Below are 25,837 nucleotides of genomic sequence, written 5' to 3'. Positions count from 1 at the left end.
TAATATTCATGAGCCAAGTTAACCCATAGTAGGATTTGTAAATCCCATTGATGGACCGCGCGGTGTGGGTGTGTTGTTCCGTTTTTTACCAGCAGTGGACAGCAGCAAGCAGCAACAGTCTCTCCAGAGGTGGATGTGGATGTATGTGTGTGGGATTGAATCAAGGCGAATTGGTCTGCCACAGGGAAAAGCACAGAACTAATACAATAGCGAAACATGGCTACTGAGGCGCTATCAGCGTGCACCGGATCCAGTTTACTACAACCCATAAGCGAGATAACCAACCTCCCGTTAGATCAGGTACATGCATGTGAACGTACTGTATTCTTTGTTATTTTTCATTTTGTAAAATGAGTACTGGAGGCACAAAACCCTCGCCACATCTCTCATTGGCATCCAGGTCCTTCTGCAAATCCTTTGCAGGCTATGCCTAAAAATATTTGGTAAGATCATAGTGAAGACGCCGAATTCACATTTTGCCTCGCAACTGATGCTGCCGTGATGTGCAATGCCATATTTTCGATTTAACGTTGTGCTCATATATTTAATTATTTTTATAATGAAACCGGCGAGGGATTTTTCGAGGTTTATGCACGTAATTTTAAATTCACACACGGCCTAGATTACCATGAATTTACAGTGTTTGAGAAATACCACCATGCACTTGAGGAAACGACTGGTGGTGTTGACTGTGTGGTGTTTGCCTTTAAGATACGTTGTGGTTGTTACTGTTCGATGTAAAGTTAACACCATCTCGGACATATTGTATGTATGTCGAATGACGCCCCTGCGAATCTAGCGAGCTCGACACCTAGACAGCATTTTTGGCATCTTGAAATGCTGTCTGGATTGACTGCTCATCTGGCCTGAATGGTGCTGCAACAGAGGATGCTATCTTGAGTGATTCTGATTGTCGTGCTTTTATTCTGTGTTTTTATGTATTTGCAAGTCCTGTGTCAAATTTCAGGTTAATTAATGAATTATCAAGATGGCTGTAAATTGAAATGTCTGTTATTGTTCGAAGTATCTAGAGCCAGGCCTGAACTAGGCCGGCTCTACTAGAAGGCTGTCACATATCGAGAATATAATATAATATAGTATAGTACTGGGAAAATTTGAGGGTGGCATTATGCTACAGAGATTCGTTCAAATATTTAACATTTTGTTGTTTAATAAACGTGTATTAATGACATGAATCCATAAAAGCCATGTCAAAATGAACAAGAATAGTGAGTGATCAATTTCTATGTATATATATCGACTAATGTATAATACGATTTATTAAAACACACACACACGATAATCAACAATGGATTTGATTAATATACATAAATAATATGTAATGTGTTATATTTAAGGTTTTTGTATTTTGATCTATTATGATATAATTTATTGCTTAGCCTGTATTTTTACTAAAGCCTTAAATTTGCATATTTTTGGAAGGCGATAACTGGGCATAACGTAGCATAAAATTGTTCAGACAGAGGACAAAACAAATGCCTTTAATTATTTGTATTATTCAGTCAGTATTACTAACCAAAGAAACTGTCAACAGGTGAACCCTAAAACACTCCTAAGGTAGGTTAGTAGAACAGTTAACTCCTCTAAAGTGTTCTGTGGTGATGGAGAATAAGTCTAGGTGAGAACAGACTGTAATGTGAGCAGTTCTCGACTATCGTTGCTCTCCCTCTGGCAGACGCTGGACTCCTGTTACACTTTGACCTAAGAGAGAAAGTCTCTTATGCCTATTTTCTGTTTTACTTTTTGTAGTTGGTGTGGATAAGGCAGCTTCCTTCTTCTGTGAAAAAATATTCTGCTCTTTCTGTCTTGTTTTGTACACATTCTATCACATTCTTAAAGGGTCAATCAACTTTGTGTGATTTAGTTTTTACTCATTCACATGACGTTGAACATGTTTAGAGAACTTCCGGCGTCTTCGGAGCACAAATGCAGATATGACATTCAAAGACGACATACGAGAGATTCCCAGGCCTCCTCATAGACATCATGGGGTCAGTTTTTGCCAAGGTCCATAAAAGTACTTAAGACATCGTTAAATTGGTCCATCCGCGCATAGTGGCTAAGTTGATTTTTTTGAAGCAACAAGAATGCTTTATGTGCGAAAAACAAACCAATATACCGACTTTAATTGATATTTTCTCCTCTGTCTTGAATGGTGCTCGTTCATGAGAGCACTTCTTCTTGGTTCGGCGTCCAATGGGGCAAGCCCCGTTCGGTGCATAAACTTAATACCCATGTGTCAAAGTGATCTCTTCCAAGAAAGGATGAAGAAGTGCTCTCGTGAACATGCGCCATACACTTACAAGACAGAGGAGAATATATAGATTAAAGTTTGTATTTTGGTTTGCTTTCAAACAGGATTTTTTCTTGAAGAATTTATATTTTAAACGTGTTTTATTGCATTATATATGCACACTATGAGGTTGCTTTTCTTCAGGCTGATTATTGCTCAATATAATGTCTCATTTCTTAATTTCATATGCACATTATGCAGCGATAACTGTAATATAACCAATGGCAACCAATGATTTTAGTTTGGGGGTGGGACTATTTATTTGTTTAACCAATGGTAGATAAACGAAGTCTTTGGGACACCTGTTGTTATTTTTTAACTCGGCTCAGTCATGCTGAAACCACAGAAATGACCTATGAATTATTTTGTGATTTTTAAGGTTCTACTTTGGTTTATTGAGTGTCCAACAAAAGGTTTACGTACATACAAGGTTTAAAAACACTTTCATACTCTTTAAATTGTATGAAGAAAACTTGTAAAAAGGACTAAACCTTACATTGTTATTGGATTAAGAAATCAAGAATTTTGCTGATACCTTTAGTTAAATTAATATGTGAAAATTCTGTCATTATTTAGTCACCCTCGAGATGTTCCAGATCTGTATAAATGTCTTTGTTCTTATGAACACAGAGAATGATATTTGGAAGAATGCTTATAGCCAAACAGATTTTGCCCTCCATTGACAACCATAGTAGGAAAGCTTACAGTGGTAGTCAAAAGTGCCCAAGAACTGTTTGCTGTCCTACATTCTTCAAAATGTCTTCTTTTCAACAGAACAAAGAAATGTATTTGGAACCACTCGAAGGTGAGAACCACACGGCTGAACAGCAGCTGAGCTGACTGTACCACAAGTACAGTATAGCAATTGCAATTTCACATTACGTTATTTAAATACATTCACAGGCAAACCTCTTCAAAAACGGATCATCCGTCTCTTACATATGTGCAATGTAAGCATAAAACATAAAACTCTGCTAAACCGAGCACTATGCAAATCATATAGACAAAAAACAGCTCTTTACTAAAAGCTACGCCTGTCAAGAAAACAAAGCATGCATTTTGTGCAATTACTGCCTGTAATTTGAGTTTGTGGCAAAACATTTTGCAGTGTTTACATATTGTTTTTAACTGCATAATATAATGAATTCAAATAGAAGTTGATTTTATGAAGTACAAGTTGATTTTATAATGCGTTTCATAAAGTATACTTTTTTTGCTTTTTGTGTTAAGACGAATAAAATACTATTTTCCACTATATATTTAATCGTTGAGGATTTCTTTAAAAAATAAAAAAATCTTGTCTTGTTCTCGTGAACCCAGCCTTGTGTCTCGTCTCATGGGATAAGGGTCTTATCACACCCCTACCCTTTAATATTTGATGCTCTGTTTAACCATTTGGCTGTGAGTTGTGGTGTTTTTGTGCTGAATGTAAGAGAGAAGTGGAGTGATGTGTATTGCTACTTTACTATATGGTACAATACAATACCCCTAAACAAAGACTCCTCTTACTGCACATTTCACCAATATGTATTGTTGTGTGGATCTAAAAATGCATTAGTAAGCTATTTTATACTACCTCATGTGTGGTACTATAGCCTCTTTGTGCTTAAACTCATAAATCATATGAAGTGCTGATCACAGACCATTGCTGGCTACATGTAGGTCTGTTTACTGAAAAGCTAAAGTAAAACAGGTAGTCAATTTAAATTGTGTCTCATTTCCCATGCTTCATGGCACTACTTCAAACAGATGGCTTTATGGGGGACCACTCTCAAAGCCCTGACAGGATTCTTTACAAACAATACAGCTTTTATGGGATGAGAGGCCACCTTTTGGATTCTCACAGGAGAAGGCAGTCTCAGGGCTATATGCTAATTTCCCAAGAAAAAATATTACTCCCCTGGGTCTCAAATTGATTTAAACCAATGAATGGAATGATTTATAGTCAGATTCGATTGGTTTTGCTAGGTAAAACACCAATTCACAGATATTTTGCATGTGGGATGTTCGGTGAGTCAGATGTTTCTCTTAAGACTAAAATGACTCACTAGATTTGGAAACTGCTTGATCATCTTTTGTTATTGAGTCATGTGGAACAATGGGCTCTCTGTGGGCCAAGTCTCTCACAAGAAGATGCAGATTAATTTAACACACGTCTCCAGGGAACAGGCAATAGGAATCCTAGTGAGGTTCTGTATTTAGAGGCTGTGGTTTACCCGACTACTCAGCAGTTTTGCTCATGTGCTAAAGGAAAACAAATGTGCACGTAGATAACATAACAAATTAGGGCCATCTAAGAATTATGTGTGCAACCTAATGATGGCCTGTAGTCTTATTACTATACTATCATTTCAATTTAGAAGACATTAATAGAACAGAATATGATGTTGCATTTTAATTGAAATTTATTCTATTGTGTTGTTTGGACCTGTAAAAAGTCGTATACATGTGGGATGGGACAGGGCTGTACGTTTTTTCCTTTTTAGTCTTTCTGAGTTCTGTCATTTTAATTGTTTTACTTTACAGTAGTAAATACATTTTGTCCATAAAAATACTATAGTATACTGCAGTAAAATTATTGTGTACCATAGTATATTTTAACTGTCCTATAGTTAATATAAAATTATACTATAGTGTTTACTAGGGCTGTGATGGTGGCCGTTCCAGCCGCACCACCGAGATGGTAAATGATGGTAGAGAACTGCCACTGTGTCACTGTGGCAAATATAAGTGTAATAACAATTTCAGTTGCGATAAGGATTGGTATTTGTAGCCTTTCAGTTGTGAATGTTTTTATTTAAAAGATTTTACAGTAACACAGAAATGATTGGCATCTCCATTGGTGTGTCGAGCGTTGACTTGCACGCCAAAACCCAGGTTCAAGATGCTTGAGTTTCAGTGTGTTTGACAGTAGCTTCACTCAAACAGTGAGATGATCGTAAAATAAACTTGGAACGATGTTCCTGCATTCATGTCCGCGAATAGTAAGATACAGACCAATCCATGAGTGTCATAAAGTGTGTATCTCATTCAGTCAGAAACACAGAACAAGCAGAGGACACATTTAAATAGTAGAATTATATTTTCATGAATCCTTCCATGTTTTCCAACATCGCGCAGATCATTGGGCTCTAGATCTTTGGGCTCTAGATCAATGGACTCGATGCAGCCGGAAAACAAGATATATCTGCAAAAGTCAAATAATAACAAAAATAAAAAAGTGGTGCACCATTAGTTAACCTCACACACTAACAAGCACAACCACAAACACACTTCAAACAAACAAGCCTCTGTGTAATGCACCTGCCAAACTGTATCGCATCACGCATGCATACTACACTATTAAATTTATTCTTAGCACAGACCGATTTTGTCGTAGCATGTACAGAGAGTAAATGATCAAATCATTTTTATATTCTAGTAAACTAATTCTTTAATCTAGTAAACTATATAATGTTGGTCATGTGAACATATATTTAAAAGGGCCACTAACCCCACTGTCCAGCATGATCTCACAGGAATTCCTAAGTATTTTCCGAGGTGGCTGATTTGTATTATTTTGTATGATGAGAATCATACAAAAAAAGTATGCTTATTAGAAAAATGTGATACTTAAGCCTCTCCCATTACCCCACCCATAAGCATAATGTCACTGGTGCGAATGCAAATCTTACTAAAATATACGAATGAAATCGATTTAGTCACATCACAAAATAGTTACGAATTGCTGTGAGATGGTGTTGGCTCAGTTTCATCTTTTTCATTTTCAATCTCAATCTTTTGAAAATGAACGAAGTATTTTGTGAAAATATTTATCGGCGTTTCTTTCACCTGAAAGATTTTATTGCTGATCTCGGCATTGAGCCCTGCATAATCCGTCTACATGTTATAAGAAGATAACACAATCTACATGATCCTAAGTACAACATAGAGAACCGCTTGCCAGTTTCTGCTCATCCAATTCCACCCTCATACTCCAGTTTTTATTCTCTTATTTGTGTGGTCCATCTACTTCAAGTGCTTTAGTCTTATGTAATTCTTATCTTTACCTGCTCCGTTGACAGGTGCATGAGTGCACCACATGCATTAGCGCCACAGATAAATAATTGAGTATCTTATGCAGTGTTTGCAGGGAGTACCTAGTGTTCAAGAACGATTTAATCATCTGCTAACTGCTCGTCATGTTATTCTAATGCTATATTCAAGGTAATCCGTTTGGTTAGTGAGATTAATGGGTTAACAGTAGAGCTGACCCTGCCACAGATGACTCCTGCTTAGCTAGAATAGTCAAACATTAGTCATTCGTTATTTATTTATACTTTAGCCATGTTGGTAGAATTTAGGCTCATGATTCACTAATGCATCAGCTTAGCTTCTGTTTAAAAATCTCATACATGTCAGTGGCATGTTGTGACCAAATAAACTCAGGCCCTTTCTTAGGGTCGCCTGACATCAACTTATAAATGAAACCGGCGATAGCATTTCCTGTTGATGTTAAAGATCCATTTGAATTTTGAGGTGATTTTTTAATAATTCATGTTTAATTTGTTATGATAGATTACATTTAAGACATGGTTGTATTACATGCTCCTCATTAACTCATTAACTTTAACCAAATCTACTGAAGGTAAAGGATCCAGTAAATGACTCCAGAGTACATTAAATGTATGTTCATTTGAAATGAGGAATTATATGGTTTGTGTTGACCATAATGTGTTCAGTGTGGTGAGTTATTGGCAGCTGAGAGATGAAACTTTTAGCAGATACTGTTATCCAATTATTCTAGTTAACAGAACATTTTATCAGTTTACGCGTTCTCTGAGAATCAAACACCGATAATAAACCAATAAGTAGATTTCAACATTCGTTTTAAAGGGATAGCTCAGAAATTAAAATTATTTAATATTTACTTACCCCCATGTCATTGCAAACCTGTGTGACTTTCTTACTTCTGCAGAACACAAAACTAAAAATTTTGAAGAACGTTGGTAACCAAACAGCATTGGCCTCTTGACTTCCAGTGCATGCACACAAAACATTTCTCAAAATATCTTCTTTTGAGTTATGTGCAGCTTTTCAAGGACTTGAATGTGAATAAATTAAGGCGAACTATTCCTTGAGGAAGACGTGAGCCTCTATCTGAAAAGGTAAAATATGCTTCTCTTGGTCAGTGGTTCTCAAACTCTTTTGTTGTAAGGCCCCCTTTGTGTAGAGTGCATCACTTTGCGGTCCCCCAAATAAAGATCTATAATCTTAAACTTCTGTAAATGTTAATTACACCAAAAACATATTCAGGTATACAGTCCTGGAACATTAATTATTTTGGTTTGTGGCCTTATGTTTCTATTGTTAGATTGCATAAAATGTATATAAAATTTCTGTATATTTTTTTAAATGCCTCAAAATCCGTGGCTCCCCCTGAAACCATCTCGGCCCCCAGTTTAAGAAACACTACTTGAGGTAACATTATAGCTTATAGAGTGTTAAAAGGTAATTATGTTTCAGCGGCAGTCACTGCTTGGTATATGATAAAGGTTGCTTTGCTTAGAAGTGCTCAGACTAGAAGGAAAATCAATCAGGCCGAGCGTGTGGCCTGTGACAGCTGAAAAGACTGATGGCTGCAGCAGGCAGCTTTCATTCTTCACCTCCATGTCCTCTTTTATTTTTAGGTGCTCTGTGTCCTAGCAACAGGCTTGTCAAAGATTGCAAAAAAAAGCAGATGAACTGTCGTTTTATCGATTAAAAAACATAGTAGCCATAGTTCTGGGAATCCAGTTTTTTCATTGGTGAATTCAAGTGATTCTCTATGAGATGCCAGGAAAGATGTTGCTTTTGATTTTGAGAATATGATTACATTATTACAGTGAACATTGCATAGTGTATTTGTATTAACGTTACCACATCCACATAGCCTACATACATGTGGTACAAGATATATTATTTTTGGGTATGGAACGTTTCATGAAAAAATTGGTGCCGTTCAATTCAATTTTTTCATGGTTTCGAGTGTACAATTGTCACATGTATTGTTCGGTCCTGTCATGTGCATTTGGCACAGAGGCAAAAGTAAGCAGCATTGTTGCCATGTCCGCTTTATAATATGCAACTTTGGGCTTCTTTTTCTGTCATGTTGCATTAAAAAATCGGGTTGCGGGTTGTAGCGCTTATTAAAACAATGGTCGCTTTTTGGGAGAATCTGACAAGCAACCTTGTTTCTTTACATCCAGTGTTTCCCATACATTGATTTATTTGTCAAGTCAAGTCAAGTCAAGTCAGCTTTATTTATATAGCGCTTTTTACAATTTTCATTGTTACAAAGCAGCTGTACAAGAAAAAATGACTATAAGTAAAACATAAAAGGTTATGGAATTCAAAACACAGGTCAAATATCAGACACACAATAAATTACTATATGCAGAGTTAATTAAATAAGACTATCAAATTCTAGCAGCCCCCCCGGCCAGGCAAAACAGTGCAAAACAGTATGCAAACGGTGGCGAGGAACCCAAAACTCCATTGGAGGAGAAAAAAAACCTCGGAGGGAAACCAGGCCTAACCAGGGGATTCCAGTTCCCCTCTGGCAAAAACTGCAGCCTCTGCACAAGCTCAACAGTGCTTGCACAACAAGGCGAAAATAAAAAAAAATTAGATTTAAAATTATCATTAATAATCTAATAGTGGCTGAAGTTTTGTAGGGACGTCACTTCCTTCGTCCAGCATTTGTCAGGTCTAGGAATGGATTGCGCCCTGCCCGCTCCGCTCTTGTAACCTTGGAACAATGAGACAAGACTGGCTGAGAGTAGAGTACTGTTCTGCACTCTTTGATGCAACAAATGCATCAGTTGTTATTGGAAGTGTCCCTGGTTCCGGTTGATCTAACTAGTGCAGCCTAGATCTTTGAAATACATATATTATGATAATCTAGTGTATGCAAGATTAAAAAGATGCGTCTTTAGTCTAGATTTAAACTGACAGAGTGTGTCCGCCTCCCGGACATTGCAGGGAAGACTGTTCCAAAGTTTAGGCGCTAGATAGGAAAAGGATCTGCCGCCTGCACTTGATTTTGAAATTCTAGGTATTACCAACTGACCTGACGCCTGAGAGCGTAGTGCACGTGATGGACTGTAATACGTAAGAAGTTCTCTCAAGTAGTGAGGAGCTAAACCATGCAAGGCTTTATAGGTAATAAGCAAGATTTTAAAATTTATGCGATGCTTTATAGGTAACCAGTGCAAGGTTGACAGAACCGGGCTAACCGGGTGACACAATATCAACGCTGGCCACCACGAATAGATTTGACTCAATTCCCCTTACATTTTTTATTTTAAACAGCTTAATTTATTGTAGAGTTGCACGCAGCGTGTTGATGCTCAGCGCCTCTCTTTCTCTCATGTTGCGTGCAGCGCCTCGACACCGCTCTCTCTCACATGACAGTGTACGAATTAAAAGGTGGCGCGGTTTTCAATATGCGTTACTGCGCGAACTTGCATTTTTCCACGTAAACATCAATAGTCACAGAGTTACTGACAGAGAAGATAGCTGACCGAGTTTATCAGGACTTAACGAAAGGATAGCAGTGTTCCCCACACATTGACTTCATTTGGGCAGGTATAGTAATGGCCACCCTATATTTGGCATCACATTTGGTAATTTTTTATCAATCCGTAATAATGACTGTATCTGCGATCAAATTTTCAAAGAAGCACTCATAATAATGCAGCAGCACATTGAGGAAAAAGAGCAACCGCAGTATAGGCTGTGCGCTCCATGAGAAAAATAAGTGACAAACGATGTCAAGTTTATAAATCAGGATTTTAGCAGCAGTTAAAGAGACTGCTGGCTTTATTAAACATTATTGTGTCGCGTTCAGTCACTATTTTCTAATCGTTTCATTTCTGACGACAGAAAAGAAAATATGTGAGAATGGCATTCTGTTGTATTAAATTGTAGTATAATTTGACAGATCAGTGAGTAGAAGAGGAACAGATTTCAAGTCCAATCGCAAACACAGCGTGATGAAGTCATAAATATGTGAATTAGTTTGTGACATCATCAGCGCCACAAGTCTCTCAAAATCTTGTGGGAAACACTGACATCCATGGTTGCAGTTTTCTACATTGCACTCTGTGAACACTCTGTGCTCACAGTTAGGCTTTTTGGACTTGATGCGGCACTGCGCAGACCGATTGGCCTGCAACATCACAGCACCGGGAGCCACCTAGAGCCGTCTACTCATAAATCACTCTCGCAGCACTGTCACGTGGTCTGCGTGGCGTCACAGGAGGTCAAACACGCAAGCACGTGTATGCCAAAATATACTTACAAACAAATTTGACCATCCCTTAAGAAAGAGAGAAAATGGGAGACAGAGTAATCGTTTGTTTGTGACAATAAACTCAAAAAGTTTCTGTTCTAGTAAACCTCTTTGCCATTGTTCTGGTTTAGAAAAACATTAACTATGTAAACCGAATCAAACTGAAAACCGTCACCACAGAACCGTAATACGAACCGAACCATGGATTTTGTCCCACCCCTAATAATTATGATGTGGTATTTGCAAAATTGGGCTGACTGTAGATACAGTTCATAAATATCTTGTGGAATGTTATCTAGAAGTGGAGGGTCTCTAGAAGTTGAATACAAAACAACCCTTCTGCCGGACATGCCTTTTAGTATTAAAGGAAAATGCATTTTAATTTAAAAAATTATAATGCCATGGTTGCTGTAAGATCATACTGTGACCTACTGTGAATCTGTTACAAGGACGCTCTAATTTAGCAGGGAAATGCAGTGAGGAGATGTTTGGCCTTCTTTGCTATCGTCAAGTGATTTATTACAACGACTGACATTTTAAGAATCACTTGCATAACTTGTTTATATAATATTTTCCACACTTTTGCAACTTTCCAGGGCCATTCAAAGCAACTTTCTAGGCCTGAAAAACCCTTGAAAATGAGTTTCCAGGTATGGAAAATCATTAAAAGCAAATTTCCAGGATTTCCCAGTGGCATTGAAAAGCAAATGTCTGGAAAACCCTTGAAAATTTCAATTATTTTAAACTGACAATCCCCTGGACGAAGCCAAATTTACAAAGAGGTACTTGGATAGTTCACAGAATATTTTCAATTCTGTCATGTATTTCTCAACCTCAAGTTGGAGAAGTTGTTCCAAATGGTAAAATGGTTATCAAAGGTGCCCTATAACTGTTGTTTGTTTTCCTAAATTCTTCAAAATATTTCTGTTTGTGTTCACCATGACAAAAATGTTATAATTATTTCTACTATGGTAGTCAATGGTGCCCCAGACATCTTTGTCACTAACATTCTTCTAAATATCTATCTTTGTGTTCAACCAAACAAAAATGTATACAGGTTTGGAACAACTTGAGGGTGAATAATTCATGACAGCATTTTCATTGTTGGCTGAACTATACCTTTAATCTTTTTGATAATTCACAAATATCTTCAAACTGAAAAGGCACACTCTTGCGTTAGTTTGACGTCACATCCAGATTGTTCAGCGCAGTGCACAACATCTTTTTACGAATGCTGGTTGTATTAAATAATGGGGGTGTAATCGTTTCTGTACAGGACCAAGTGCATTTCAGGTTTCACATGTGGAACTTATTTCAAATTGCAGTTCCCAAAATAAAAAAAGAGTTTATTTCAAATGCTGCTCCCTACCTCAGTTAAACAGCCCCTCGCTGGTATTTCAGATCAAGCCAAAGCAGTAACAAATGCCATTGCAGTATTTTTATGGGCAGATCTACGACCAAATTCAGTTGTTGAAAACACAAGATGGTGATTGAGCCCCGTTATGAAGTTCCTTCTCGTCCTAATATCAGTCAGAGACTCTTACAGCCGTTTATGAAAAAGTATAAGCTACTGTTCTCCAAGACTTTTTTCAATGCATCTGCCTTCGCATTCATGACTGATGAATGAATGAAAGAAACCTGTGCAGGCTGTAAGCTAAGAATGTAAATACTGCACTTTAATTGATAGTTATTTATACATTTTTATTTTTTTACTACATTTGATATTTTGTTACATTTATTTGATAATAACTTTCTTTGGAGAACCTTAATTTTATTTTCCATTTTATATTTATTAAAACCAACCAGGCATTTTATTTTAACTTGTTTAAAAACGGTTAATGTTGCGAAACGTTAATAATAACTAACTTTAACCGAACCGTGACTTAAAAACTGACGGTCGTACTGGACCATGGATTTTGTGTATCGTTACACCACTATTAAATAATCTTTAAAAATGCATTTTAGCAAGTCAAAATTCACCCTTTTGCTTTCTTCAAGACTTCTGGTTTTATCATGTGTGTTTTATTGGTGACATATATTACTGATCAAAACTTTAGCAGCATTTATTATTCATGGTTCATGTCCATTTCAACAAATATAATATTTTTTAACATTTCAAGTTAAAATTGACAATACAGTTTTACGATGTTGATGAATTGAACCCCAGTGAAAAGTTGTGTTACCCTTCCTGTATTTTAGCTGTCTTGACAATTGCCCCATTAAACATTTCAATGGTGACATTCACCACCTGATGTAGTGAACCGGCCTTTTACTTTCCCTGACTCAGCCGACCTTGATGTATCTTCAGGGAAATTCCAGCCAGGCCTAATCACTCCCTATCCCCAGACACGGTGCTCTGCCTCCTGTCACCCATTTAGAAAACATCAGATTTATCTGCTGCTTCTCAGAATCTGTAGGCTTGGCAAATTCTCACATGTTTTATCTCCAGCTGGGTGCTACCTGCACAACCTGAGCACTGTTGTGGCTACTGTAAGACGACTTCTCAAGTGCCACAGTGACACAGGAGATGAGACATCAAGGAGACTGCGAATGTAATGAGACACACCAAGGATCATTAATTAAAGAAGAAGGGAGAAGGCAAAATAGATCCAACTTTTTTGGCCAGCTTGCATCATAGAAGCAGCAGCACGTCCACATGTAACAAAACAGACATGCTGAGTAATTGATGTGAGGTGAAAAGGTTCATGGCTGTTATCTGAGTTCCTTATGGCACTCGGATATTGGATAAAGACGGTTGTATCTTAACAACATAAACAAACGTTACTGCGGGTGCCTGTAGATTATTTCTGATAACAATCAAATGAAACCGGGAAGAACCGTTACTTGGCTAAACTTGTCTCTCAAATATTTTGAATTTAGACTGCGATACCAAGGTCAACCGATAGGGTTGAACTATCCCTTTAAGAACAAATGGTTTTGATTGCATAATAAATATTATGAACTATTGATATATTTATCTTGTGTTTCCTCTTCAGAGGATCAATTATTGATGTTTTCTAATTTCACAATTCATAAATGTAGCCAAAATATTTTAAGTAGATTCATAGACCACAGCAGATATATGACATGTTGATGTGCATGATACAGTTTCGTTGATTCACCATGTGGTGGCATTTCCTGCTCGCTACCAGTGTGCAGGACTGATGCTGAATGTGGATGCTTTTTAGAGCAGCAACAGGAAGTCTGCAGAGAAGTTGATAGAGGCTTGCAAACAGATCATCCGTCATCTGTTAAAAGTGGTGTAAATTAGAGAAAAATGAATTTAGCCTTCAAAATTCCATGCTTCCCAGCGTCTTCGCCTCAAATAGCAATTTTTTATTTATTTTCTACGTTTGTAAAGACTTCTGCACCACTAAATGATTGGACATATTTTTTGCAAACTTTTTTATATCAGTGATTTCAGATATACCGTTCCAGAATAAGTCATTGTTTGCAAACATGATGAATCAGAATGGTCACTTATTAAAACCTAATTTTATTTGGCATGTTTGTTTTGTTTTCAGTTTTTTTCCAGCCTCGGATGAAGGGGCTGTGAATTTGTGGGTAATATACAGTTGCGTACTGCCAATTATCTCTCATAATCCCCCGGTCTAGTCTGCAGACCACACTGTATTGCATGACGAATGTATTGGGTGACACAAAAACAAGTGGCTTCCTTGTTGTGGTGGTGTTAGTAAGTGGTGCTCTGCAAGCATTGAAAGCAGACGTGGACAATAAAAGCGGTGACTGTAGCATCCTTACACAGCGTGTGAATTCTGTCTCGCATCAATTTTCTGGATTGCATCTGACCAGAGGGAGTTGGCAGATCTCTCTCAATGTCTATGCGGGCTTTGGCCCTGTTAGAATTGTTCTCTATATATATGGTGTGGATATGAATGCTTTTATTACTGTTGGAGTGGCTTGCTTTGTTCTAACCTTTGTATTTTAATATGTATTTGGATGCTGTTTGTATAAAGCTTTAAAAGCTATTTACAGGCGCTGGGCCTTTAAACAAAGTTGAAGATAAATAATCTGCTTTCAGCTGAAATTCCGCAGCTGTGTCCAGTTTGGAAACAACTTTAGGAGTCATGCTGTTGCTGTGTTTGGTGTTCATGAGAAGCATGTCAGAATAGAGCTCAATGCATTTTCTTCAAAGTAGGTCACAAGGCATGCAGAGTTCTGAGATACCGCAGGAACCATATTCAGACTTGTTCATTTACCGCTGGAAAACAACTCTCTGGTTCTGTTTTGTTTTGTATTTATCTTGCCGTTTATTTTTTTGAATGGACAATGTGCTTTACACAGTGTGGGGCAAAATAACTTTTCTATCTGCCTATGGAAGGATAGTATTTAAGTTGAATATGCAGCATATTATATATATATATATATATATATATATATATATATACACATAGAATATATTGCAAAATGATACTAGCAGCATTACAAAATTTGAATAAAAACATAAATTTGTTCATTGTATTGACAGCATCACATATTTTGTCACTGAATGTTTGATCATAATACCATATCTGCCTATTGGCCACAAAGTGCACTATTTAATCGTTTAATTCCTCCTTTTTGTATCCATCTTTCTCTTTTAGGTGAACTTTGTAGTATGTCAGCTCTGTGCTCTGCTCACGGCAGTTTGGTTCAGACTCTATCTGCACCCCAGCAAGACCAGTCCTTTTGTGCGCCATGTGGTGGCCACACTGCTGGGCATCTACTTTGCTCTCTTCTGCTTTGGCTGGTGAGTCTTTGTCTTCACACTGATATGTAACTCGCTCTATTCTCAAAACCAGTTCTGGACTGCATGATATGTGCTGGAGGGACATTCTAGACAGAAGAAACACTGCGATCGATAGAAAATGTAGCCATCTGTGACGATTGACATTTGATACAGAATAAACAAACGTTTAGTGGACCAATACAGGGAGGTTAAGCTGATTTCTGCTGTACACTGTCAGGTATTAAGTTATGTGGTATTTTTCAGTTGTAAATACACAAATACCTTTAGGACTCCCTCCAAAACATCAAGGGACAGATGAGGAAACTGTGGAGGATAAACGACGCCACTAAAACCATGCAGGAAAGATTGAAACTGATGCTGCAGTTTCAGTCGCAATTATGTTGCAAAACGTCCCTTTTTTATTCCACTTAAATCAATTTTTTGCTTTTGCATCATTGGGAAACAGATCCTCAATTCCAGTATACTTTGAAAAAACTTGCCGGAAAGAACCATTATTCTAATGTTATTCTGACGTTATTAATAGAAACGCATTAGAGAAAGCTCTTTCGATATTAACATAGTTTCAGATACATTAGTGTGTGCATTTTTAGCTCCACTCTAGTATCGACGTCTCAGCGGTGGCTAAAATCTCAAAGTCATTAACATCTCATTTAATAAGACCAACAGATCAATAGGCCACACTCATGATGATAAAGGATGGATAGATTTTTGGCTGCGTTGTTGTCGTGGTTAATTAGATGCTATTTTCAAAGCCTTGTTAGAGTAACTCGGTTTCTGTTTGCGTGGGGACAAATGTACACTAAAACAGATGCTGAAACGGTCCAGATGAGGACAATATACACATACCAAATAATATCTTACGAAACATAATTCGAAATGTTTTGTATACTAAACAATTTTGAGGAAAATAATGAATTGAATCCATTTTGGAATAAGGCTGTAACATGAAAAAAAGTGAAGCACTGTGAATACTTTCCGGATGCACTGAATGTCAGATTTAGCTTTGTTATTAGCACTGATGTCACTAATTTAGTCTAGTGATGTATATTTTTATAGAGTAACTGTAATTCCAGAGCTGTAAAATACTGTGACATCACTATGCTGTTGTTCTTGTGTAGTCATCCTGAAACAGAAATGCTTATTATGAAATAACATTTGTAGCATGTGATGTAGTTTTCCTATATAAAGTATATGCATATTTTTTTACTCTCTTCTGTAGGTATGCTCTTCATTTTCTGCTTCAGAGCGGCATTACATATGGCATCATGATTGTGACTGGAGTTGAGCACATGCACAAGTCAGTCAAGTATTTTTCTCAAGTATTGCGAGCTTTACTGAAGAGCTTTTAGTTATTGTATTGTGTAGCATTATAGTCAACCTTAAGTTAAAAAATACCCTACATTCAACAAAAAAATGAAACATTTGTCATTATTTACTCAACTCTGTGTTGTTCAAACCCTTGATGGGTTTCCATTACCAAAGCGTTTTTAAAAAGTGTGTGTTATGGGTTTTGAGAATATAATGGGGGATGTTTCACGCTTAAATAGGACACGATACTGTCATATGCAATATACTTGTAACTTGAAGGCATACAAACTGGTTTGGTTTAGAACAATAAAATCGTAATGTACTTCTGAAATATGTGCTTCCAAAGATAAAAGAAAGCTATAGAGGGTTTGAACAAGTAGTTTTTTACATCAGACATAAAATACCATTTACTTACCCCGGAGTACAAGATCTGTAATTCATAATTTTCACCAAAAGGAACATTTATAAACATTATGGAAGTACATGTTGAACATCTTTCTTTTAAAACTCAAAGGGATGGTTCACGCAAAAATGAAAACTGCATTATCATTTACTCTGATTGTTCCAAACCTGTATCAATTTCTTTGTTCTGCTCAACACAAAGGATGATATTTAGAAGAACGTCGGTAACCAAATGAACTGTTGCAGTAAGAGGGACAATGCCACACGGAGAGCTGATGTTGACTTAGGTTTATTGCAGGGTTAACAGATGAAAAGAAGACAGGTAATACTATCCAGGTAGCAGGAAACATCCACAGGTAAGTTTAAATGACAGGCAACATCCACGGGTAAGTATAAATAACAGGTAAAATCCACGGGTAATAACAATTCAACAGGTAACCTACACAGACTGTTTGATACCTAGTGCACAGAATAATACAACTACACAAAGCAGCACAACACATAGTATAAATAGTGTCTGGGAAATCATGGTGATAATCGGGTGCAAGGGATTATGGGAAGTGTAGTCCGTGAGTTTAAAAGTCAAGTGAAGGGCAACAGGATTTGTCGGGAGAAGGTGCAGATGTGGGGGGCGTTGTAGTTGTTACACCACATAGATCTCATCCCCCACTAAATCCCATAGGATTTATTTTCCCTACTATGGCAATACATAGTGGATGAGATATGTTACTGACATATATTCTTTTCTGTTCATTAGAACAAATAAATTTATACAGGCTAGAAACAACCTGAGGTGAGTAAATGGTGACAGAATTTTCATTTTTGGGTGAACTATCCTTTGAACAATCTCTTAAAATTATTGCAATAAAAGGGTTAATTTGGTCTTTTCATGATTACAATTGTACTGTTTTCACTTGAATTGTCCATTTTATCTTCTCTAAATATTTTGTCAGAAGTTGTCCCCACTCACAGAGGCGGACTCTTTTTTTGAAAGAGTGGAAAACTGACCAAGAGATAATTATAATGAGAAATCATCAGAGATCATTCCCTTCACCTGCTGACAACAAGGCACTCTTCTCCTCACGGGTGTAATAAAATCAGCCATTATTTTCCTGCTGCTATCTCCTGCCAGCTGCCAAAAACTTTTTACTAGGTTGTAAATATAAAACTGTCTCTGTGTCAGACTCTTGCCAAACGGCCCTTTGGGACATTTTGTTTCAAATAAGGCGATATTAGTCTTCAGAAGATTCAGGGGCAGTTGTTAAGGCTGTAGTTCTTCCTGCCTTTCAGCTGTTTTCTATTGGTGGGTTCAGTAGACAGGACTGACGTGATTGGTTGTGTTGTTTTGGAGAACATGGGGTGCTTGAGAATATTTTGGGGCTATTTTAGGGGCGATGGGACAAACAGTTATGCAGATCTGCAAAAGACAGTTGCGCAGTTGTGCTGAATGGAAAACACTGGCAGTACACACACACCTGATCTATCTTTGTTCTCACACCTGCAGTCATTGGGGACCTGGGCTGAATGTGTCATCACTACCGTACAAGAGTGTGTGTATAAAAAGCAAATAAGACTTCTGTTTCGTTCAAATACAGTATGTGAGATGAACAAAGATATTATGTTCTGTCTATTGACTTCTATTGTTGTTACACAGAAGAAAGAAGTTTTGACTGACATGAGGGTGAATAAATGATGACCATTTTTATATGTGGGTCAGCTTGTCTTTAAAATGATTACAAATGTCAATTTCTTTCTTTGGTCCATATTGCAGATACTGTTTAGTGGTCGCACTGGGATATCTTAGCTTCTGCCAAATCACCCGGGTTTACGTCTTCGATTACGGAATGTACTCTGCAGATTTCACAGGGTACGATTATACAAGTATAGTGTTCCTCAACATTATGAGCTGCATTGTCATTGCTCTTTAACCAATACGTCTCTTTATTTCTCCCCAACAGGCCCATGATGGTCATCACACAAAAGATAACCAGTGTCGCTTTTGAGATCCATGACGGTAAGATGCAAGCGTGTGCGTTTGTTGAGTTAGAATATGCAGAAACGATGCAGGGGGGTGGCGTTCAAACGATTGTCAATTGTGCTGCCAAAGGCCTTGAGAAACTAATTAAAGAAATGGAAGGCAGAGAGATGCAATGAAAGGAAATTAAAACAAGCCCCGCCTCGTCCTCTTCCTCGCTATTGTTCCACCGGGTTACAAATGACTCTGATAATGTGTGGGACCCCATATTGCATTCATAATATTACCATTATCTCCATTTCATTTCTTTCTCGTCTGCCGAGTTCTGCTGCTGTTCTGCAAACGGGATTGTAGATGCTTTTGAACAGGGTTGATTTCAGTATGCTTTTGTCATGTTTGCCATCTTTGATTAATTTGTGCAGCTCTCAGTGGAAAGGCTGTTTACATGTGATATGAGGGATTTTACATGCACCACGTCACCTCATAGGGGATCAAAATCAAAATGTGGTTTCGTTCTTTGCCCTGAATAAACTGCAATTGATATTCCCTGCGGACTCTAATAGTACAAGAAGTCCTCCTATGACCTCCATCACTAGCTCTGGGACTTGTTTGTGTTTCTGTTTGTGACTAGCTCATTCTCTTCACTTCTGACTGGGTCAGTCATAACTTCAATGGAAACATATTAACTGCCTTGTATTGTTGTGTACATAAGGGTGGCAGTGAAACAACAAGAAATTATTCAAGCCACTTACCCTGGGTCGCCTTATCGTGCAGGAAGACAAACAGCAGAAGCAGACAAGACTCATAAGTCGACCACGTGAACCCTGAGCCAAGTCAATTTACAACACCTTCTTTCTCACTATAATTACCTCTGTAAATCAGACAGAGGACTGAGAGCGTTAGACAAAGCACTTCTCACAGGCCGCACAGTCTAGTGTGTACAGTTCCTCCAAGTGCACACATTAAAGGTCCAAAGTGTCATTGAGTAAACGACAACAGAATAATAACTCATTTCAAAAGTGTATGTGTACTTTTTTGTGCTTTGAGGTACAAAAAGGATGAAAAAGTGGTCCATATAACATATGTCTGTGCTGTATTTAAAGTCTTCTGAAGCCCTGGATGAAAATATTGCATGACCTTCTACAATGTTTTTACATTTAACATAACTGTTACGGAAGAGAAAACAAATGATACATTTACCATCCAGAAATCATCTACCACTGTTTCATCAGGGGTGGGAAGATATGATGGAGAGATTAAGGTTTTGGATTGAATGTTGGAAAAGTGGGATTGATTCGTTTTTCTTCATTGTTTGCAGGAATGGCAAGGAAGGAAGATCAGCTTAATCGAGGTCAAAAACTGCTGGCGATAAGGTTATATGTTAACTTGTTATTTGCTAAGTTGTTTTACGTCAACATGGTAAACAATAACACGGTATTGAAGCCAGTGCCATTGTTTACTGGATATTCAAACTCTTCATATATTCTCTTTATACACTATATTGTTGTAAGGTAATTATAAATGGTGAGAAAATGTATCAAATACATATCTTAAAGGTCCAATGTATCATTTGTTTGGAAGATCTATTGATGCAATAGAATATACTATGTATTCAGAGGCAGATAAAGACCTCACATAATGAAGCGTTATGTTTTTCTCACCTTAGAATGAGCTATTTATATCTACATACACCGCAGATCCCCTTGCATGGATTCGCCCATTTTGTTTCTACTGCTCTACAGAGCGCGTTTCGTAAATGCGTTATCTCCTTCGGCAAAAAAGTGAAAATGTGACAACATCTTAGTTTTGTGTGAGCCACCATAATGCTACGAAATGGAGGGCTGAAGTGAGCCGTTGTTTGCTATTCGAAGCCTCACAGCTATATGCTGCTAAGTTTCATACACTGGACCTTTGAGTCAGTTATAGTTTTTCTAATAGAACTGTAAAATCATTTAATCTTTTCCTTTCTGTTTGTTTTTTTTTACCCAGGCGGATGCCCAGTTTATTGGAGTACTTCAGTTATAACTGTAATTTCATGGGTATTTTGGCTGGACCCACCTGCTCCTATAATGATTACATTGCCTTCATTGAGGGCTCCCCCTGTCGCCATAGAGACCAAGAGACCAAAGGAAAAGTGAATGGAAAGAGCAGGCTGAACGACCCTTCACCAAACGTGTGTATATTTTACAGCTTTTGGATTTTTTATCTATACTGTACAACAGTTTAGGTGTCATGTCACAAATCACTACAAGGGCTGAACAAAGGCTGTCACTCATTATTTGTATTTTATTCAAAGTCATATTCTCTTATTCTCTAGTCTGAATATAATTCTCCTTTCCATATGGTCTTCAAACTATAGGTTACATTATTTCTAGTATAGTATTCTAGTATACTATATTTTATATAGTAGGAAATTGCAAGCACTACTGTATTTTACAAATGGGGAAAAAATAGAACATACAACCCCAGTCTGTAAAAATTGCAGTAAATTACCAGTGCTTTGCTAGCACATATAGTGCTAAACATGTGGTTACATTTGGTTGAATATGTGAATTTTTTTATAGACTGCCACTATTTTTCACTTGGAGCAATCGCAAATGCCTTTTCAAATGACACTTGGGGTCTTGACCTCAACAACAGACTCTATAAAATAACAACAATCGATGAATCGGAAATTTGTAAAAATACTTTGTCCAATCTCAATGGATAAAACAGCCAGTATCTAAACATTGTTCTGCCCCGCAGCATTTTCTCAAGCAGTGATGCAAGGAACCAATCAGATTTGAAGATCATGTTCTATAGGACTGTAAACTGATTTTGCTGTCAGTGATTTCTTCACATCAGTTTGTGACTTTCTATCTGTTTTTGTTCACAGACAGCGGTCATTCAAAAGCTGGCCACCTGCTTCATCTCTTTATTGGTCTTCCTTTCTGTCTGCAAAGTCTTTCCTGTGGAGCGTAATGTTGATGATGATTTTATCGCCACCACGCCCTTCTATGCTCAGGTGGTCTACCTGTATTTGTCCATGCTGACCACCCGGCCTAAATACTACTTTGTTTGGACTCTTGGTGCGTGGACTTCCTGCCTCTCCTTCCATCTCACCTTCTCTATCCTTCATTTTTATCTTTATAAAAAAAATTTGTATCAACTCCTCTCGCTTCTTCATCTCTGTTCTTGCATTGAATAACATTTTCCCCTCATGTCCTATGATCATTTATCTATTACCAGAATGTCCTTTTTAATTCCCATAATGTGTTGTGTGTGTCTGACAAACCATTCTGATACGAATGATTTATTTAAGGGCAAGCAATAGCTTCTCTCTCAAATTCTGTCATTATCATCTATACTTTAACGGGGGTATGAATAATTACATATTAGGACGCATCCATCATCATGTTCTGAGGACTGGTTGTGTTGTGACCCATCTGAATTGGGATCAACATGTTACACAACACAGATTTCATCCTAGTGACTTGTCTTGCAGTGCTCCCATCAGGCTAAAGATGGAACTGCAAGAAATTGATTCATGTGATGAATTATGACGTAGAAGAAAAATATGGTTTCTAAATCAGTAATACTTAAAACACACATTTTTAATGTTAAAAACGATATCAATCATATTCAGCAATGCCTTTTTAAAAATGAAAGTCACCGGCCCTGTTTAACTTTGCATAAGTATACCTGCTTCAAAGTATCACTTGAAGCAGGATTCCAATAGTCATAAAATTAAAATAATCATAAAAATAGTTATAGTAATTGTATTTCTTCTCATTTAAACTCAGCTGACCTAGATTGTTTTAATAAAAAATCCATAACATTGATCTCTTTTAATATGTCTGTGATCATGCTGTCATTTTGAATAGCTGATGCCATTAACAACGCAGCAGGATTTGGCTTTAATGGTTATGACAGTGATGGTCTGCCGCGGTGGGATCTAATTTCCAACCTCAGGATCATGAATATTGAGGTCAGTCAAGCTACTATTAATTTTTTAGAGCTTTGTCAGAACAAATCAGATTTTTTAATCAACCCGTTTCTTTTGCAGTGCGCGACCAGTTTTAAGGTTTTCCTAGATAACTGGAATATCCAAACAGCACATTGGCTTAAAAGGTATGAACAGCAAAAGCATGTGGATTGTGTCATCATTGTGTTACAACTTGTAAATACCTGTCATCTGCCCACAATCACAAATACACAAATTCTGTGCTTTAATAAAATAATGCATGGCCATTCATATCTATCAAAAAGGAATGCTAACAGCAGATGTAAGTATAATGGTATAAAGTTTTAAAGCATTAGTGAACTCAAATATCAGATTCATTTTACACATTCATTTCCCCATCCTAATAAATCAATATGTTTTGTAAATTGTGCAACATGATGCAAATGACACAAGCGTGTTGAATTAGGTGTGACACGAACTGTGTATTGTCTCGTGTAGGGTGTGTTATGAACGCTGTCCTTATAACCCCACTGCTGCCACCTTCCTGCTGTCAGCCATGTGGCACGGGGCTTATCCAGGCTACTACCTCACTTTCCTCACCGGCATCGTCATCACACTTGCAGCCAGAGCTGTGAGTAACATCACACTGTACCTCAATTCAATTTTATTTATAATTTTTTACAGGAGAAACATGAAAATACACAATGTGACTTTAAATCCAAATGCCAATGTTGTAGTAGGAATCAAAGTCCTTGTGGATTTGGTGTGTTTAATGTGTATCTGTGTTCTTACAGGTTAAGCTAAATAAATTTTCATAAGAAATGCTGCTCTGTGTTTATTTAATCGAATCTCTTGTTTCCTCAGGTAAGGCACAATGTAAGACCACACTTTTTGGGCTCGCCAACGCACAAGTTTGTATATGACATCATTACGTGGGCAGCTACACAGATTGCCATTTGTTACACAGTGGTACCGTTTGTGCTGCTTTCTGTGGGTCCCTCCCTCAAATTTTACAGGTGGGTGGAACAGGAAGAAAGACCTCTAATAATACCTTTAGCATTATGCATTTGCTGATATACTGTTGCTGTGTTGCTCTAGCTTTTTAGCCACTGTGTTCTCATGAGGACAATTCTGATGAAGTGATTCAGAATTCATTAATTTACTTCTTTATATAACCCTGTAGGTCATTGTACTTCAGCCTCCACATAGGCTGTATATTGTTGGCCATCGCTCTGCCTGTAAAACCACGTCACCTGCGGCTAAAAGAGCAACAGTCTGCCCTCCAACCAAGCCAGGAGACCACAGACAGCAACAGCAACCAGAAACAAAAAACTACATGAGTCGTGCAACATCTTACCACATTTCTACATACACACAGACTGGGCAAATGTACCTATTCTCCAGCCACACATGAAAAGAGTCGCCCCTTGGCTCAGTATAGTGGCACCGGGATTTTTGCCCGATTTGAGATAATGGAATCGAATCAGACTGGCATAAGGTGGAGTTGCCAAGTGAATACGGTTATATAAAATTACTTGACCTTGCCTTTGTGATCCAATTTGCCACAGCAGGTATTAGTGTCCTAGTGGTCTAGTATTGGGCTGTAAATAGGATTTTCAGGGGAAAAAACCTGTACCAATTGAAAACAAATTTGAAAACAATACAGTTTTCATACGAAAGGAGTAAACAAAATAAATTTTAAGTTGTCCACAAAATGACACAAAGCCGAGTTTTGTTCTCTTGGTGGTGCCTGTAAAATAGGGCCATTGGAGTTTTTGTCATGTTATGTTTGTTATGGTCTGTATTAACGTCTTGTCCATGTAGTCTTCAAATAAAGAAAGTTATATGTTATACATTCCACTTTAAGGCCAGCGATTATTTTCCCATAAATGAAAGTATTACGTCGTCTCCATAGGGAGTGTTGAAAATAATGTTTGACCTGTACTGGAGCGCCGAGTCTTGGGAAAAATACCTGATAGTACTGTTAATTGTGTGACCATTGAAAATCAACCAGACAGTGATTCTGTATGTATAGTATTGCACACTTTGGCTTCATGGTTCGGTTGCTAAGGGTTAGAAGTAAAGCTGATGTCTGTGTTAAAATCAGTTGAAATTGTGTTGGAGGTCCTCTGTCTGTGTGGACCTGAAAGATTTTTCCTGCAAATTATGTGAATAAAAGAGGTCTTTTAGTACTTTGTGTATTTGTTTAGTGGTGGCCTATTACTGATCATGTGCACTGTATAAAATTAACTATGGTTTTACAAGTAAAAAAAACAAAAAATAAACATGCTGTAGTAAAGCCATAGTTACCACAAAATAACCATGTAATGAAAACCATGGCTTTTTAAGAACCATAGATAAATAAATACACAAAAAAATCATGGTTACTACAATTGTACCACACAAAAAACATGGCGTCCCAAGGCCCTACGCAATAAATTTAGTCGACTTCATAAAATATATCTGTGTGAGTTGTTACTTTTACACTTTTTATCTACTGTATGCTATTTGTTTTCTTTGAATAACTTTAGATATACCGTCTATCTGTGATTGCATCTGTGGTTCTTTATTGTGACGTAAAAATTAAGGTTGAAATTTAAGGTTTTTGCAAGTACGTTTCTTCAAACCCGCACATCAATTAAATTGGGAAAATATGATAATTGTCGATAGTACAAATTAAAGATTTTTTTTACCGCGTTTCTTATTTATAGACATTGAAATTGTATTTCAATATACATTAAATCCTCGTTTAAATATGTTTAAGTGGGGTCTACTTTTTGTAAATGTACATTTCTGAATATAAAATTTACCAGTAAATAAAAGTAAATTAT

At 37.3% G+C, this 25,837-nt stretch overlaps 1 protein-coding gene across 3 annotated transcripts; it reads left to right on the top strand.

Annotated features, from left to right (window-relative positions):
- Positions 1-49: 49 nt before the first annotated feature.
- mboat2b (membrane bound O-acyltransferase domain containing 2b) lies at positions 50-25,460 on the top strand. 3 transcript variants are annotated; one of them, XM_079475275.1, is made up of 13 exons: positions 50-300; positions 15,233-15,378; positions 16,598-16,675; positions 18,860-18,955; positions 19,047-19,102; positions 20,382-20,436; positions 21,053-21,236; positions 21,939-22,131; positions 22,927-23,030; positions 23,109-23,173; positions 23,505-23,637; positions 23,871-24,022; positions 24,190-25,460. In XM_079475275.1, exons 1-13 carry the CDS (start codon positions 217-219, stop codon positions 24,344-24,346), a joined length of 1,503 nt encoding a protein of 500 aa, XP_079331401.1. In that variant the 5' UTR covers positions 50-216; the 3' UTR covers positions 24,347-25,460. The 3 variants fall into 3 exon arrangements, with proteins under 3 accessions (XP_079331401.1, XP_079331403.1, XP_079331402.1); XM_079475277.1 differs by having other exon boundaries at positions 244-443; positions 24,190-25,454; XM_079475276.1 differs by lacking the exon at positions 50-300 and adding an exon at positions 14,352-14,512 and having other exon boundaries at positions 24,190-25,454.
- The last annotated feature ends 377 nt before the right edge of the window (positions 25,461-25,837 follow it).

This window comes from Barbatula barbatula (assembly GCF_947034865.1).
Source record: "Barbatula barbatula genome assembly, chromosome: 15".
In the NCBI taxonomy this organism is placed as follows: domain Eukaryota; kingdom Metazoa; phylum Chordata; class Actinopteri; order Cypriniformes; family Nemacheilidae; genus Barbatula; species Barbatula barbatula.
The sequence above is the reverse complement of the archived record's forward strand: the minus strand, read 5'-3'. Positions and strand labels throughout refer to the sequence as shown.

What these genes read in the sequence shown, in the direction of transcription:
- mboat2b (XM_079475275.1), top strand. Translation starts at nt 217, where the DNA reads ATGGCTACTGAGGCGCTATCAGCGTGCACCGGATCCAGTTTACTACAA. An exon ending in TCAGGATCATGAATATTGAG is followed by an intron (nt 23,031 to 23,108) that starts GTCAGTCAAGCT and finishes TTTCTTTTGCAG; the next exon opens with TGCGCGACCAGTTTTAAGGT. An exon ending in CCCTCCCTCAAATTTTACAG is followed by an intron (nt 24,023 to 24,189) that starts GTGGGTGGAACA and finishes ATAACCCTGTAG; the next exon opens with GTCATTGTACTTCAGCCTCC.